The sequence below is a fragment of the Saccoglossus kowalevskii genome, chromosome 3, assembly GCF_978046115.1.
Source record: "Saccoglossus kowalevskii chromosome 3, keSacKowa6.1, whole genome shotgun sequence".
Lineage (NCBI taxonomy): Eukaryota > Metazoa > Hemichordata > Enteropneusta > Harrimaniidae > Saccoglossus > Saccoglossus kowalevskii.
In genome coordinates this window covers 18,035,620-18,050,181 of record NC_140643.1, presented here as the reverse complement: position 1 = coordinate 18,050,181, position 14,562 = coordinate 18,035,620, and the positions used below count along the sequence as shown (strand labels likewise).

At 38.4% G+C, this 14,562-nt stretch overlaps 2 protein-coding genes across 2 annotated transcripts in view; one reads left to right on the top strand and one right to left on the bottom strand.

The window, feature by feature from the left end:
* Nucleotides 1-380: 380 nt before the first annotated feature.
* Nucleotides 381-3,908, bottom strand: LOC100373430 (uncharacterized). The gene is made up of 4 exons (XM_085497331.1): nt 3,897-3,908; nt 3,192-3,256; nt 1,858-1,967; nt 381-1,312 (listed from the first exon to the last, which is right to left on the bottom strand). Exons 1-4 carry the CDS (start codon nt 3,906-3,908, stop codon nt 381-383), a joined length of 1,119 nt encoding a protein of 372 aa, XP_085353457.1.
* A 4,024-nt stretch (nt 3,909-7,932) lies between these two features.
* Nucleotides 7,933-14,562, top strand: part of LOC100373277 (proton myo-inositol cotransporter-like) — a 36,674-nt gene continuing 30,044 nt past the window's right edge. The window contains exon 1 of the mRNA XM_085496837.1: nt 7,933-8,788. Coding sequence (XP_085352963.1) covers nt 8,308-8,788 — 481 coding nt within the window. The 5' untranslated portion in view covers nt 7,933-8,307. The remainder of the gene's footprint in view (nt 8,789-14,562) is intronic.

The window sequence follows — 14,562 nt, the reverse complement described above, 5'->3', positions numbered from 1 at the left end:
TTACAAAAAATTGTGCTGTGTTTTTAGAAAGTAGTGAGAACAGTGGTACTGCTCCACGTGTAAGCAGCCGGTAAATATTAATAGCATCAGCATCCGTGATCAAGAAACAGATATCGGCAAAACAATAACAACAGAGTATACTACCAGTTTGCCAGAAAAGTAAAATCTAATCTCTATAGATGTTCCGTTGGCTCTCGGAATATGGAGCAGGTTAATGCGATGAATCTGAACATCATTATTGTTATTGTTAACAGACAGACATTCTAGAACTACGCCATTCGTAATATTTTTATACAAAACTGTAGTCAATGAATAGATAGTGGTATACGGTAATTTAGTAAAACTGGTATTTGTTTTAGTCATAGCATAAAACAGTGAAACTATGGAATTTTCAGATGTCTTCGGAATAGTTCCGCAAGTTTGACGTGAAACATGTGATCGGCAAATTCGACGCCAGGCGCGTATCTTCCCAAATCATAAGCCGATGATTCCAGTCCACGTTGAACGCCCTCACATAGAAAGATGTCCTCTTGTTGCACTTTATCGCTGGCTGTGAAGCTCGTGTCCAGAATGTTCTGCAGGTCTTCTTCGCTCTTTTGTTGGATATAATCTTCTTCGAGGAAATAGTCAAAGACAATCATACACGTGTTGTGTGTGAGTGGTAGTGCGACGTTAGTGTCAATCCACGGACCATAACGGTTTATCATTAGATTGGGGAATATATGCGCGTATATCGCGTCGCCACAGACACGCTCTTCGGAGCCCACGGCGCTGACTGATTGTATCGAATGCCATTCATGCACCGCGGTTCTATAAGAGCTTGCATCCAGTGCCACACTTAGATCTTTGTGCGCTGTTGAGACGTGGTATCCACCGTCTAGATAGTTATCTACGAATACCTTCCAGTTGCAGTTTAGGGTGTATGTAATACGCTTCATGAACTTCATTCCAGAGCTGAAACCAATGCCATCCAAGCGGTTCTTCAAGGATTCCAGGTCTTCAAAGAAATTGTCCTTCTCCTCGGAAATCTTGTTGGGTCTGATGAAAATTAACGGACCCCATGCCTTGACCATCATCGGAATTAGTCCGAAGTTACGGGCGGAGAAATTCTTTATTCCGCGGAGGCGAGTGGCTTTCTTCAGTCTGCCGCTTAAGGCATACGTCCATCCATGATATGGACATTGCAAGTCTTTCACTGTCCCTTCCGTATCATTGACGATTTGCATAGCATGGTGACGACATACATTGTAGAATGCTTTTAGTTCGTTGTTCTCATCGCGTAAAACTATGTACGGCTCTTTGCCAATCGTCCCTAAAATAAATAAATAAATAAATAAATAAATAAATAAATAAATAAATAAATAAATAAATAAATAAATAAATAAATAAATAAATAAATAAATAAATAAATAAATAAATACTATTACACTACACGTCAATATCAGTTCCTTAATTTTTAATTACATTTATAAATTTCAATGGAAGGCTGAATCAAAACACACAGCGCAATGGCGTCATTTGAAAATGTTCCAATGGTATTCCATCGCCCAATAGAAAACCGTCATGTCGTTTCGAACTTTGAAATTCATAAAAATGGAAGGAATGGACATGATGTCTTAATTAGTATTATGTAAATCGTTCTTCACATGCATGCGAATGAATCACGGGAATGCAGAAGAAATGTCTAAAGGGGTCATATTTATGGCGTAAGTGGGGTACGTGTTCAGAATGAATTAAAGAACTCAATTTTTGTATGGATTTCTATTAGACAACTATTTCAGTCAGATTAATACAAAGCTACTGTCAATGTGACTATCCAGTTTCCGATCATCCATGCAGGTTATAAATTGTCCATACCGGTAAAGAATTTTCCAGGCTTTGTAATCTGATCTACTCTTCCTGCGAACATCCATGCGTCGTGGAATACCGTGTGTACTTCCAGTTGATGAAATTCTGGTCTCGTGAACCTGTGGAGATCAAATACGAATACTATTTACACTAGTTCAAAATATCGCTGGGTTCGACTTAAAATAGTAAAAGTATGCGATTACAACAAACATTCTGCCGGTAAGAACGCGGGAGATAGCGTCGCAGAATTATTCTGTATGTTGAACAGTGTGATACCGTAATAGAAGATTGTTACCAATCTATTCTGCATGTCTCTTACAGGCACTTTGTACTAGCAATAATGTTCTATAGCGGTGGTTCAAGCTCAGATTTAATACCACTGCACACACATTTTTTAATCTCTCTAGTTACAGATTTCGTGTGGTGCTGGTATATGGACTCCTTATCAGTGTGCTAATGGATGGTGGTCGTCACGCAGCACGTGTTCGAAATTCATGTAAACAACGTATTTTACACGCCTTGTATACGTCGTTATGAGGCTATATCGAACAGGACACGGATTGCGTCAGTTTCCGCACACGTCGAATTATAACAAAGAAATAAAAATACTGCAAGAACGTGTTTCTATTTTTAAAGTGTCAAAGTTCCGAGCTAACATCCTTGAACAACCTATGGGTCGTAGCGTCAGAATCGTTGCGTAGTCAGAATAAGCGTTATTTTTTACAATCGGTTGTCGGTTGCAAACTCAAACACAGTCACGGAAACTGGCATAGCAAAACGGGATTGACGCATGTGACTCAAAGCACGCAATACGTATGCCAGCAATTGCCTGTCTTCGCGCTAAAACACTGGGTAGAAGAATCATTATTTGTTTGCAAATAAATGTGTTTATGATCATTGATTATTGGTATATTATTATACCTTCTATGGTCGAAAACAGCCTGAGTAATCGACTAACTCCATTCTGCTATATCTGGGTCAACGGCAGTGTTTGCGATTGGAATCTAGCGACCCACTGTAAATACCACACACTCTGACAACGCAGTAGATCCAGTGGTAGAACACAGTAAATTTAACGATAGGTATTCAAAAAAGGCGATGGTTGTGACTAGTCTGTGCTGTGAACACGTGATTTTGATGACCTTGAAAACTGTGAGAGACAGTTGACAGGTTTACCTGGCTAATCGGAGACACAGTTTATTGACCTGTTATGAGGAATACCAGTCGTCAGCGGAAAATATCATTGTACATGTACATGTATATAGTACATAATGGCTGATGATTGTTTGGTATGCATCTTGTGAGTGAAGGTGGGTTGAACTCAATAACAACAATATACTCACCAGGTGGAAGGTGGTGTGGTAGCAGCTTCAACTGGAATGTTTGCGTCAAACTTTGCCACTTCCCTCTTAAATCAAAACTTGGATCATTGGTGTCACCAGTACGCAAGTTGCTTGAAGATGATGTTGCTCGTTTCAGCACAGCCAAGCGGCGACTCGGCATCGTGCGCGGAAGAATTCGTAAGGCTAGTTTGCAATGGGCCATTTTTGCGTCTTCTGACCAAATGCAGCGTAATAAATTTAAACATATATTTTGCCGTGTTTATTGGTGTCGATAAATCACGGTAATGTATGCCGTTATCGAATGTTCATATCTTTTCATTGTTAAGTACCTGATGTGAATAGGTGAACAGGGTCACGCGGAAAAATATAAACAACCCTGGGCGGGAGAGGTGCTCGCCCGGGAACGTTTATATGTTATGCAAAACAGTATTCGTGTTTCATCATGAAATGTTACTACATTTGTTTATAGGAAGATTCCTAGATGAGTACAGTTTTCGCGGATTGGTCAATACTAAGACGGAATTAAACATAGATCATGGAATGTTTTTGTTGTTGTTGATACGGTTTCTAATAAATACATTGGGCTAGGATGTATCGTGGCATTACAAAACCGTTCTTGTATCGTATATTCGTGACAATTCTCTAATGCGCATGCACACTGTTTTTGTACGTACACAAAAAGCTGAAAGTATTACTCGGGGATACCATTAAATTCATGGCGAGTAGTAAAACTGTCGAATAGGCTCCATAATCATGATCAGCACGCAAAGATATTCAGTAAAGACCTTATTATAAAGAGGTGCCTTATTATTATTAATATGTTCTTACAATAAAGTTATAGCAGCTTGTTTTTGTGTGGTAGACATGACACCATGATTGAAACTGTAATTTAGTGAGGCCACCAATGCATTCCCAATTTTTTCCCAGAAAAATAAATGAAATTCAAGGGGTAGCCCGTCACTGCCAGGTGATTTATTTTTGGGGATTTTTTTAAGGCAGAAAATACTTCCTCTTTAGTCAGAATACCTTCACATTTGTTTATTTTTTGTGGGTCAACATGTGGGATATTATTATTATTAAAGAACCCATATTTATCATTTGAATTCAAATTTGGAGAGGACGATGCATATAACGCAGTATAATAATTTCTAATTTGCATAATTGAATGTCCCGTTCATCGACCATCAATTTGGTTACAGTTTTCTTTTTAAAATTACGTTTTTCTAAGTTCAAAAAATATTTGGTACTTTTTTCACCCTCCTGATACCATTGTATGCGTGAACGGATAGCATAGCCCTGAATCTTGTGATCAATAATGCTATCAAGTTCTTTTTTTAAAGCTTCATACTGCATCAAAACATCCTGCTCCAAATTGTCATCAATTTCTTTTTCTAAATTACACAACTCTTTTTCCAATTCAATTTCTCTATCTCTTCTTTCTTACAAAACATATAAATTTATGCGCCGCACCGATCGGATCAGGTTGTTTTCAGTTTGTTTTTTTCAATGCTGAAATTGTGCTTAGAATGGCACATGATGGTAAAAACATTTTGAAACGAACACCATACAGACCGTCACACTGAGTGTCACGGTTACGTCACTGTTTATGTGACTGTGACGTTTTTGAGAAACGTGACCCAAAGGAACAAAGTGTTAGAGAAAAATTGCATTGTTAACACTATTTAAAACCCAGATTTTTGAAATAATTCAAGACTATAAAGATTACCCTCTCATTAACAATATCTATTTTTTTACCCTATGCCACCAGCCTACAATTTGAGATATATCGTAATATATCTGCCATAGGAACCTATTATAAAAGCATTATAATACTAAAATATTAAAAACAAATTGTCGAAAGTTTGGCTCATGACCCCCCAACTTTTTAAGTACAATTTATGAGTAGCTATTTCTCAATTAACAGTTTTTGATAACGCATACTTAGTAATTCAAAATTAAACTGAAGATTTAACAAAATGCTCCAAATGTAGGACATGAGCGCCGGCGTGCTTTCCATTCAAGTTGGTACTGAGAATATTTCACCGTGAACATTGCATGTTAGGATGTCACTGATAAAACCATATATGTTTAGTGTAATGCTTGCATGTACTGTATCATTCCGTACACTCTACTCTACATGTTTTTTTTTGTTCTTTTTTGGCAAGGATTAGTTTTGTTCAAAACCTTATTTCAGAGAAAGATCAGAAAGATGCGCTGTCTTCAAGTTCTCGTTCTGATCAAACGTCTCTGCGCATTTGATATGTTAGGTCTTTATCTTTTGTCTTGCCCTTCTGCTTGACCGATGAGTAACTGTCAGTCTTTTGGGGGGTTTTCGCGGGCTTTCGAAATCCGAAAAGTGTACTCCTTTCTTCGAAAAAATTAGAGCGCATGTGCGTATTCCCGGCAAGCTATAAAGTGTCCGATTTTTTCAAGTAAGTTAAGCTGGGCGGAGAGCTTGCGCAGTTGTATGATGTTTGTTGTAGAGCGTCCTCTTTCGATGACTATTTTTGTTTAGTTGGCGGTCAAAGGTTATCGAGTTTGCGAAATCCGAAAAGTGTACCCCTTTCTTCGAAAAAATTAGAGCGCATGTGCGTATTCCCGGCAAGCTATAAAGTGTCCGATTTTTTCAAGTAAGTTAAAGCGCGGCTCCGCAATCCCAGGAATTGCACCAGTGCATCATGGGAAATGTAATTTGCATGGTCCGCCCAGTTGTTTACTTGGTACACAGCTGTTATCATTTCAACTGAAGACGTTAATTCCGTAAGCTAACATCATGCATTACGCTATTATCTGATTTGAAAAGACTTGCTGAATCCCGTTGCCCGACGTTCACTGGGCCTACGCACTCTTTTGAAAGCCGTTTTCTGTGTTTGTTTCGCTCGTGGTCGACTGTAAAGCACAATTTCTGTAAATGGCGTTACGGCATTGTAAGGATCTCATTGGTATCTCTGAATTGAGCTCATGCCTTTGCTTTCTTGCTATTGTATCAATATGTTACAAATGCGACCTTTTTATACAATGTATTTATTTATTCATTCACAACCCGTACGTTACAAGCGCGATGTATTTATACTACGTACTGTGCTATGTTGCCGTGGGTTTATTTATAAATATAATGAGCACGTACTTGCAACAAACCAGTTATTATTAAAAATCTAAATAGGCAAAGTTATGAGTAAATCAATATAGATACATCGAACATGCAACGTGCGGATAATGAATAAATAGTTATAAGTAAACTTTTGGCAAAAATCCGTTGCCGAAAAGTCAGGATGGTAAATGGTGACCGAAACTTTCAGTCACCACTTCTAACTTGAACAGATCAAAACAACAACACTGCTATTAGGCGTCGTTTATACAAAAAGTATTGGACGATGCTCGGACGACGAAATGCGTGGACTGACGAAAAATATATCCAGCGCAAGTCGCAACTTATGAGGGCTGATAACGTTGTGGTCACACAAAGAGAAGTGATGCCGGAGTGTGTTGTAAGACAGATACGCGGACTGTATCCCAATCTCCCAGGCGTGCCTTATATGGGTCATCTCTGGTACTGAAAAATACATTGATACAAACAAACCAAACGGCCCTTTTCAGGGCCAACAAATATTCCAAATAGAGAACTACCGTATTGTCAATTACTTGCATCATGAAATAACTGTAGTTTATTTGAATGACCTACACAATTTAGTTGTCGTACAACGTTTGCTATAATGTGTCTTGTCGGCTAGGCAATAATGACGTTATGCAACGTCAAAACAAAAAAAAAAAAAAAAAAAAAAAAAATGTATTATACGTATACGGCTGTGCGGCACGGGTCCGACGCCAAATATACATGAATATATGCGCGGCTCATACTAGTACGTGACAAAAAGGGCTAAATCTTTCACTGCGGGGATATGTTTCAGGGAACATTATATTTTTTTGTGAGACCTTTCAATTTATTTTTTTCGAGAACGAAGAGAAATTTGAGAAACATACTCGACATATTGTCGGGGATGTATTTGGGACTCCCTCGAATCTTTTCATCGATATCAGAGTGAAAACCATTTTTTTTTATTTTCCCAGCCCGGTAACCACGAATGTCTTACTTTGCGCACACACACTACAGAAATTATTGGTATGTTTACGCAAAGTCGATTCGCACTCGCTCGGGTCGGACCGCTTCGTGGGGCGCCGACGATGTCCCCTGAGATGAACGGACGGACAAACAGCTCACAGCATATCATTTCTTATTAGCTCCACGATATTACTTACATGATCAACTCCGTAATTACATAAACATACCTAGAGATTGAACAAACAACTCGGAATTAACACCTTACATTTACATAAACCCATGACTGACAGCCAGTTTTAGCAGTCAAAGCGACTGTTTGAATCATGCTTTTCCGTCGCTTTTACGCGCAAATCACACTGACATCGCACCGAACTCGTAAATTAACATCGCAGTTGTATCGCGGACATATTCACGTTTGTGTACGACATGAAAATAAAGCATCACAGGCGTTAAGATTGCCGAAAAGAGTGATTTTGCGGAGCACCCCGAAGAGGTGTTTCACGCTTGAGTGTCATTTGCATACTGAAAAGTGGCGGCCATCTTTCCTTTTATACACTCAGACCCGCGGTTTAAGCTGGGCGGAGAGCTCGCGCAGTTGTATGATGTTTGTTGTAGAGCGTCCTCTTTCGATGACTATTTTTGTTTAGTTGGCGGTCAAAGGTTATCGAGTTTGCGCTTTTAAGATGTAGTCCAGTTTACACGTTGTCTTTCGGGACGTCAATGTTTTTGATTGCCAGGGGTCACAATTGGTACTGTTGACGTATTTTTTTAAAAAACAGGCGACGATAGTCTCTTCACATCCCGGGAAACGACCGACTACTACCACTGACACACGGTGATATCAGACTGGTAAACGTGATGGTGTCGGTGAGACTGACGTCGTACGTTGATGGATGTGATCAGCTGACGTACGCTGGTATTGATAACCTTATGCATAGTTCCGACATGTTGTTGGTACATTTGCCTGTGTCGGATAACTTATCTGCTTAACGCGAAATGCACGTCGAATGTTCTCGACGTATTAGGCCAGCGTTCAGTGTATGATATAATCGACAGATGGATACTTTTGACATGGTAGATGTAGCTAATAGCGAGATGGTTGTCTCCGAGGACAAACCACTCATCAACGAGGAAGAACGTAATAAATATCCTGGTGAGATTCATCAACAATACGACGATGCCAAAATCGTCGATGCCAAGGGAAACGAGTCTATGTGTTATATTTACGTGTTGGCGTTTTTTTCCGCAATTGGGGGATTTTTGTTCGGCTACGATACAGGCGTTGTATCTGGCGCGTTGCTGCTCATATCAGAACAGTTTCATTTACACAATCTATGGAAGGAAGTTATTGTCAGTGCGACCATTGGTGCTGCTGCACTGTTTGCTTTATTCGGTGGTGCCTTAAACGACTGGTGGGGTCGACGTCCAGTCATTCTCTTGGCTAGCATAGTATTTACAGCGGGTGCTATAATAATGGGGGTATCCCCTAATGTGCGCTCCATTGTGGCTGGAAGAATCGTCGTAGGTATTGGCATAGGTAAGTGTTTATTATGTTAAACGTCACACCTATTCTAGTCGTTGTCATTTGGTGTACGTGAATGCTATATCCTGTATTTCAAATCAAAGGTCATTTGCCGGGGCGGCGATTTGGTCAGTTCCAATTACTATTTCCATGGTAGTACGTGCATGCTGTTTCTAAATCAATACCATACCCGACTAATCCTACGTTTATCATGATGGAAACGTGTGTTTGGTCGACAGCGGAGTTGAAGTAAGTTTGTGTGTCGCAGGACGTGTCCATTAAATTGGCACTAAATTTAATCACTGGGTGGAACTTCGGAATTAACGACCGAGCCTAAATAAAATGGGAAAACCTATCGCACGACTTCAAGCTGCAAAATACTAAATGTAAATAGAAATTTTGTGACTTTGTCAACATTACATTAATTCTTGTTATGAGAAATCCAGTTTTGGTTTTAGTTTATATTGTGAAACTGTAAAAAAAAAAAACTTTTCCAAATGGCACAGTGCACACGCGGGATTTTGGTTATTATTTGAATGCGAAAAGTTGGTTAAGTATACAGTATTATTAAATTACGATTCGATTTTACAGGTTATAAATTCAAATGTTAATAATTAACCTAGGTTTCGGTATTCGGTACATTACAATGTAATATGTTGCATATTTTGTAATTGAGATGAGCCCAATACTGGGGCGAAACATCACTCCATTTAGTCTGGGCGCTATATCTGTTACGCCAAATGAGCAGAATGTGTCTGACCGATGAGGGCGCCAAACTTGTTTCTTGTTCCACCAATGGGCCGCTTTATATTCAAGTTGTGGCATGGTTGACACATGTCGTTTTATGCGATTTCACTGTTTTTGAGCATTCATGTATAAGTAATAATGACTAAACTTGTTTATGAGCATTAATTGTGCAGCTAAAATACCCCAGGATTTTGAACTCTATATTTCCCGTAGTTCGAAGTTCGGTTGACTGATGATTAAGTTAAATTTGAGTTACTAAATTTGAACGTTAAACAAAACAAAACATCTATGTTACCGGTGTACCTCATTGTCAATTTCACATCGAGTTACAATTTGGACGTGGTTTCGCAAGAGTAACTCTGTGTCCCTAACTTGAACAATTCAGCATCTCGTTGAAGTAAACGTATAGCTTCGCATTGCAATTATTGTTGTTTCACGGTAATGAAAAATACTGAACAAACACGCTATCTGACTGGATGGATATAATTTAGGTATACTGTAAAGAGCGGTGGTCGTCACGCAGCGTCCTGTTCGATATGGGACTCATAGCGACGTATACAACGCGTGTAAATTATATAGTTCATTTACGACGGGACGACCGCTGCAATTTAATGGTAACTAACGTTTAGGTAGGACATACTGAGTTCAGTGGTAAATCTTCACTCAGTTCAGAAAACAAAGTCAATTTCACTTGGGTTACATAAACCAGTCTTATAGTAGTAGCCCATTCTTAATCGTTTCAGTATATTAGTTATGTACTATAACTTTGCCAGTTCGGTTTGTAACGATGTGACGACGGGGGGGGGGGGCACAATGTGATCGTGGTGGAAGATGATAGCTAGGAATTGCTTCAGGCCACGCGTCGGTTTACATGTTCCGTGTCACGTTTCTAACACTGATGGCGCTCTACGATTTCCGTTCCACCCACTCTGGCTTTCACAGTACCCAGGATTAAATAATGGAGGGAAATGTGTTAACACCATATTGGATTTTGCAAAGTATTATGGGATAGAAAATCAGTAACAAAAATCTTCAAAACAATCTTCTAAGTGAAAGTCCAACAATATAACCATAATTTAAAAAAAATAACTCGTTGCTTGAAAACAGCAGAGGTGAAAGCCGATTTTAACATTTGGCTCTTCCCACAATTCTTTTAAAGGGCAATATGACATATGACGAGATTGTTATATGAAAATGATAAACAAAGTTGAAAACATGGCTCAAAAATGGGAAATATACATACCAGTAATCAACCACAAGAAAAATACTAACATGTTGGCCAGCTCAAATTCTTGCAAATCTCAAGCAAACAAGACAAACCTACTATAGTTGGATTGCACCCAGAGAAATCACTGGAAAAAAAATCAAGATTAGAACATCCAAATACACACAAGAATAAAACCACAGGTACACTGCCGCTAAGCAGTAAACGAAAGACATGTTAGTCTTACTTTTGACCCAGGTGATGCATGCCCTCAAACAGGGCGCACCTGACAAAACAATATTTTTAAAAAGTCATTGGTTCTTGCAAGGCATTTAAATTGAACGGTCATTGGTTGATTAGAGGTATGATACTTAAAATCCAATTCCCTACATACGAATCGAATTATACATGTATTTGATTAGAATTATTGAATAAACAAATAACTTTTAATGAGTTTGTCAGTGTATCTGTCTTGAATGAAATATTGACTCGTGTTTGCACTGATGTTCTGTAAAGAAGCTCCAACTGGCAGTTGTCTGCCTTCTGGTAGTATCACGGTGATGGCTGACCGAGGATTGGGACATTGTAGGAGAGTGATTAGCCAAAAGCCTCCGGCGAATTACGAGCCTGTCAAAAAATGTATCTATGAAAATCGCTGCAAGTTGTTCTGCAGAAACGTACGCCGGTAATCGGAGTAATCTATAAAGTCGACACGTCATCACGATTCAGTTCGTATCAGTGTGGTATAGACGCGTAACGCATATATTTTAAACATTTATTGAGTTATCTATTTTTTCCCTTGGATCCCATAGGGCGTAATTAAATACGAGCCTTCACGCTTGTTTTCATGAAACGCGTGTAAAACAAATGAGGTATCGCCATTGTGTGGAACTTGAGGCTGGATATCGTGAAATGCGCATCCCATTATTGTAACCCATGAGAATTGTGACTGTTATTAGTTCCCCAGATATAAACGTTTCGCAACGCCTTTGATTTCCCGGGCCATCAAACATATATATACATACATATATCAACGTGCGCGGAATAGTCGTGCGCACCTTGGTCACTAAGGAGGCCATACACGCACATAGACATCGGAATTTTTTGAGTGTTCAAAACACTAAGCGAGTTCTGTTATACATGGAATGAAAGTGTCGCTATGACAACTGTATGGAAATGCCTCCGAGTCGTGCTGCGCTACACGAAATGTGGGCGTGTCACACGCTAAGCGCTATGCATAGCGCTTTCTGAGCTGGTGTAATATATCAAGGATTTACGAAAATCACATGCGACTTCTTTATACTGAAAAATATGCTTTTTTTTGTCAAATATATCGTGTGTTTTTTAATTAAAATATTTCGGTTTATTCGCTTTCTATGTTATATAAGTCTGTACGAGCGCAGTGGCATGCGACGATCATACGGGCGAGTACGCAGTCTGCATCAAAGAAGTACTAGTATATTACGTGTATACTGTTAACTGTCTAAAAGGCAGTTGGACGATGACTTTATTGTCAAATTCGTTCGTTTGTTAGTGTTTATCACACAGAAACATCTACCGGAGGAGGGGCTATATTTTCAAAACAATACTGTTATTCGGGCTATTATTATTCCCGATTTGTAAATAACTTGAAGATGAAATTGATTGTTGCGCAAACGGGCGTGCGCAAAGGAATAACGATGTATTGTCAACATGGCGACGTTTTGATCGACGGAGCGTATTTTTCTTTGAAACCTTCGAGAAAGTAACTATTCGCCATGAATACGTCGGATTCGATGGATTTGAAGAGCCTGTCGTCGGCGAGCGGCATCGGCGAAGGTAGCCGCGAACGACTAGTGGACTCTTACAAGAAGAGAGCGCCGAGATCATGTTTCGTGATTGTCTTGACACTTTTCTCTGCCATCGGTGGCTTTCTGTTCGGTTACGATACCGGTGTCATATCGGGAGCTATGATATTGTTGAGACACAATTTCCCCGATATGACCTTCTTCTGGCAGGAGTTAATTGTTGCTGTTACCATCGGATCTGCTGCCGTATTTGCGTTTTTGGGTGGTTTTCTTAATGACTGGCTGGGACGTCGACCTGTCATATTCTGCGCTAGCGCCGTCTTCACTGTCGGGGCATTGACTCTCGGAACAGCGCCGGATAAAATAGCCCTGGTAATCGGAAGGGTCATCGTGGGTATTGGAATTGGTAAATATAACTTTTTGTTGTTAAATTTAAATAAGTGTTAAAATAATCTTCGAAAACGCGATTTTTGGAAATCATAGTCTTACTTCTTCAATCTTGGAACGATGCAGAAAGCGGTACGTAATATTTACGAGTAGTATATAACCCATGTCAGTTTATTAGATTAAAATTTTAAAAAGCAACCGAATATAATTAATTAAAGTTTACCCCTAAATTAGCTCTATCAATAAATCAAATCTAATTATTATGTCTTGAATATAATAAATAATATAATTATCTTGTCAATATAAATAAATCTGTAATCTAATTAGTCTGTTAATTAAGTAATTATTGAATCAGTTGTAATTCAAAAGATTTTTAAATTAAAAACGTTAATTGCTAGGTTGTAGACTACTAATTATCAATAAAATAGTTACTGACATGTTTCATTTCATGACACACTGGAGTCTGTCAATAAGACAGCTCAGAAACATATTCACTTTCTTGTAAAATAGCCATTAAAACCGACATTGCATTCAATGGTGAGTGCATGAAAACGGTAATTTGATGTTTGAATAATGAGTAACCTTGTCAGTGATAATTCATTGTGATGTAATGTGTATTCATGTACTGTGGCTTCTGTCATTCATGGTGTTGATAAGTTTAAGGGGCACCTCCATTTAAGTCTAATCTCACAACAAATTTGCTTTCTGGATTAAAATTACAATGGATAACACAAGATAGATCAACATTGTAAACAACATAAACAATAGTGTCCCATGATTCCTTGGTGCAATCTCTGGGTTTGGCAGGTTCCCCTTTGACCACAAAGAAATGATAACAGTGGTTTATATATATGTGGGAAGGTATTCGTTCATTGCTGTGTCTTTAATATATAGCATAAAACACTTGTTGAAATATACTAAATTATTCTGACATATTCATTTGTCTCAGGAATTGATTCCATGTGGCAGTGTTGTAATAAACTACAAGCTAGGATTACCGCACTTGAACTTGGAATTAACTCCTGAGTGCCAAAATCAACTTATGTCTTCTTTCACGTAAATAAAACACATAACATTTTTTGAATATTTTTTTTCTAAAACTTTGACCAAGACCTGAAGCTAATAAGAAACTATGTACATTAGGTCTAAAACTATCATCAAAAATAGGCTAAATTTTGTACAAAAATATTTGTGGCAAAATTGGTGGTGCTCAAAGGGTTATCAAAGGGCGGTGGTCGCTGCGCAGCGCATGTTCAAATTTCATGTAAACGTACAATATATTTTACACATGTCATATGTTGATATGAGTACCGTATCAAACAGGACGTGGCACGATGATCAGCACCCTTTAATATCGAATCTATTATTACACAGTTCTTAATTCATTATTGTTATGTAATATATCATAAATGTATGTACTTATCATTTTAAATTAGTTTTATGTCAGTTAATAATGCAGAAGATAGAATTAAACTTAGCTTCTAAATGTCGCATGATATATTTAATGAATAATTGAACATTTTTTATCTGAAGTGTTAAAATATTTTTTTTTAGCTCTTTCTCGCTTACTATCTTTCTTCGAGTGCTCAACTGCTAAAAAATTATGGTAAATTCAGTATATCTGTTCATTACCAATTTTAATGTCACATCGATGATGTCATGTG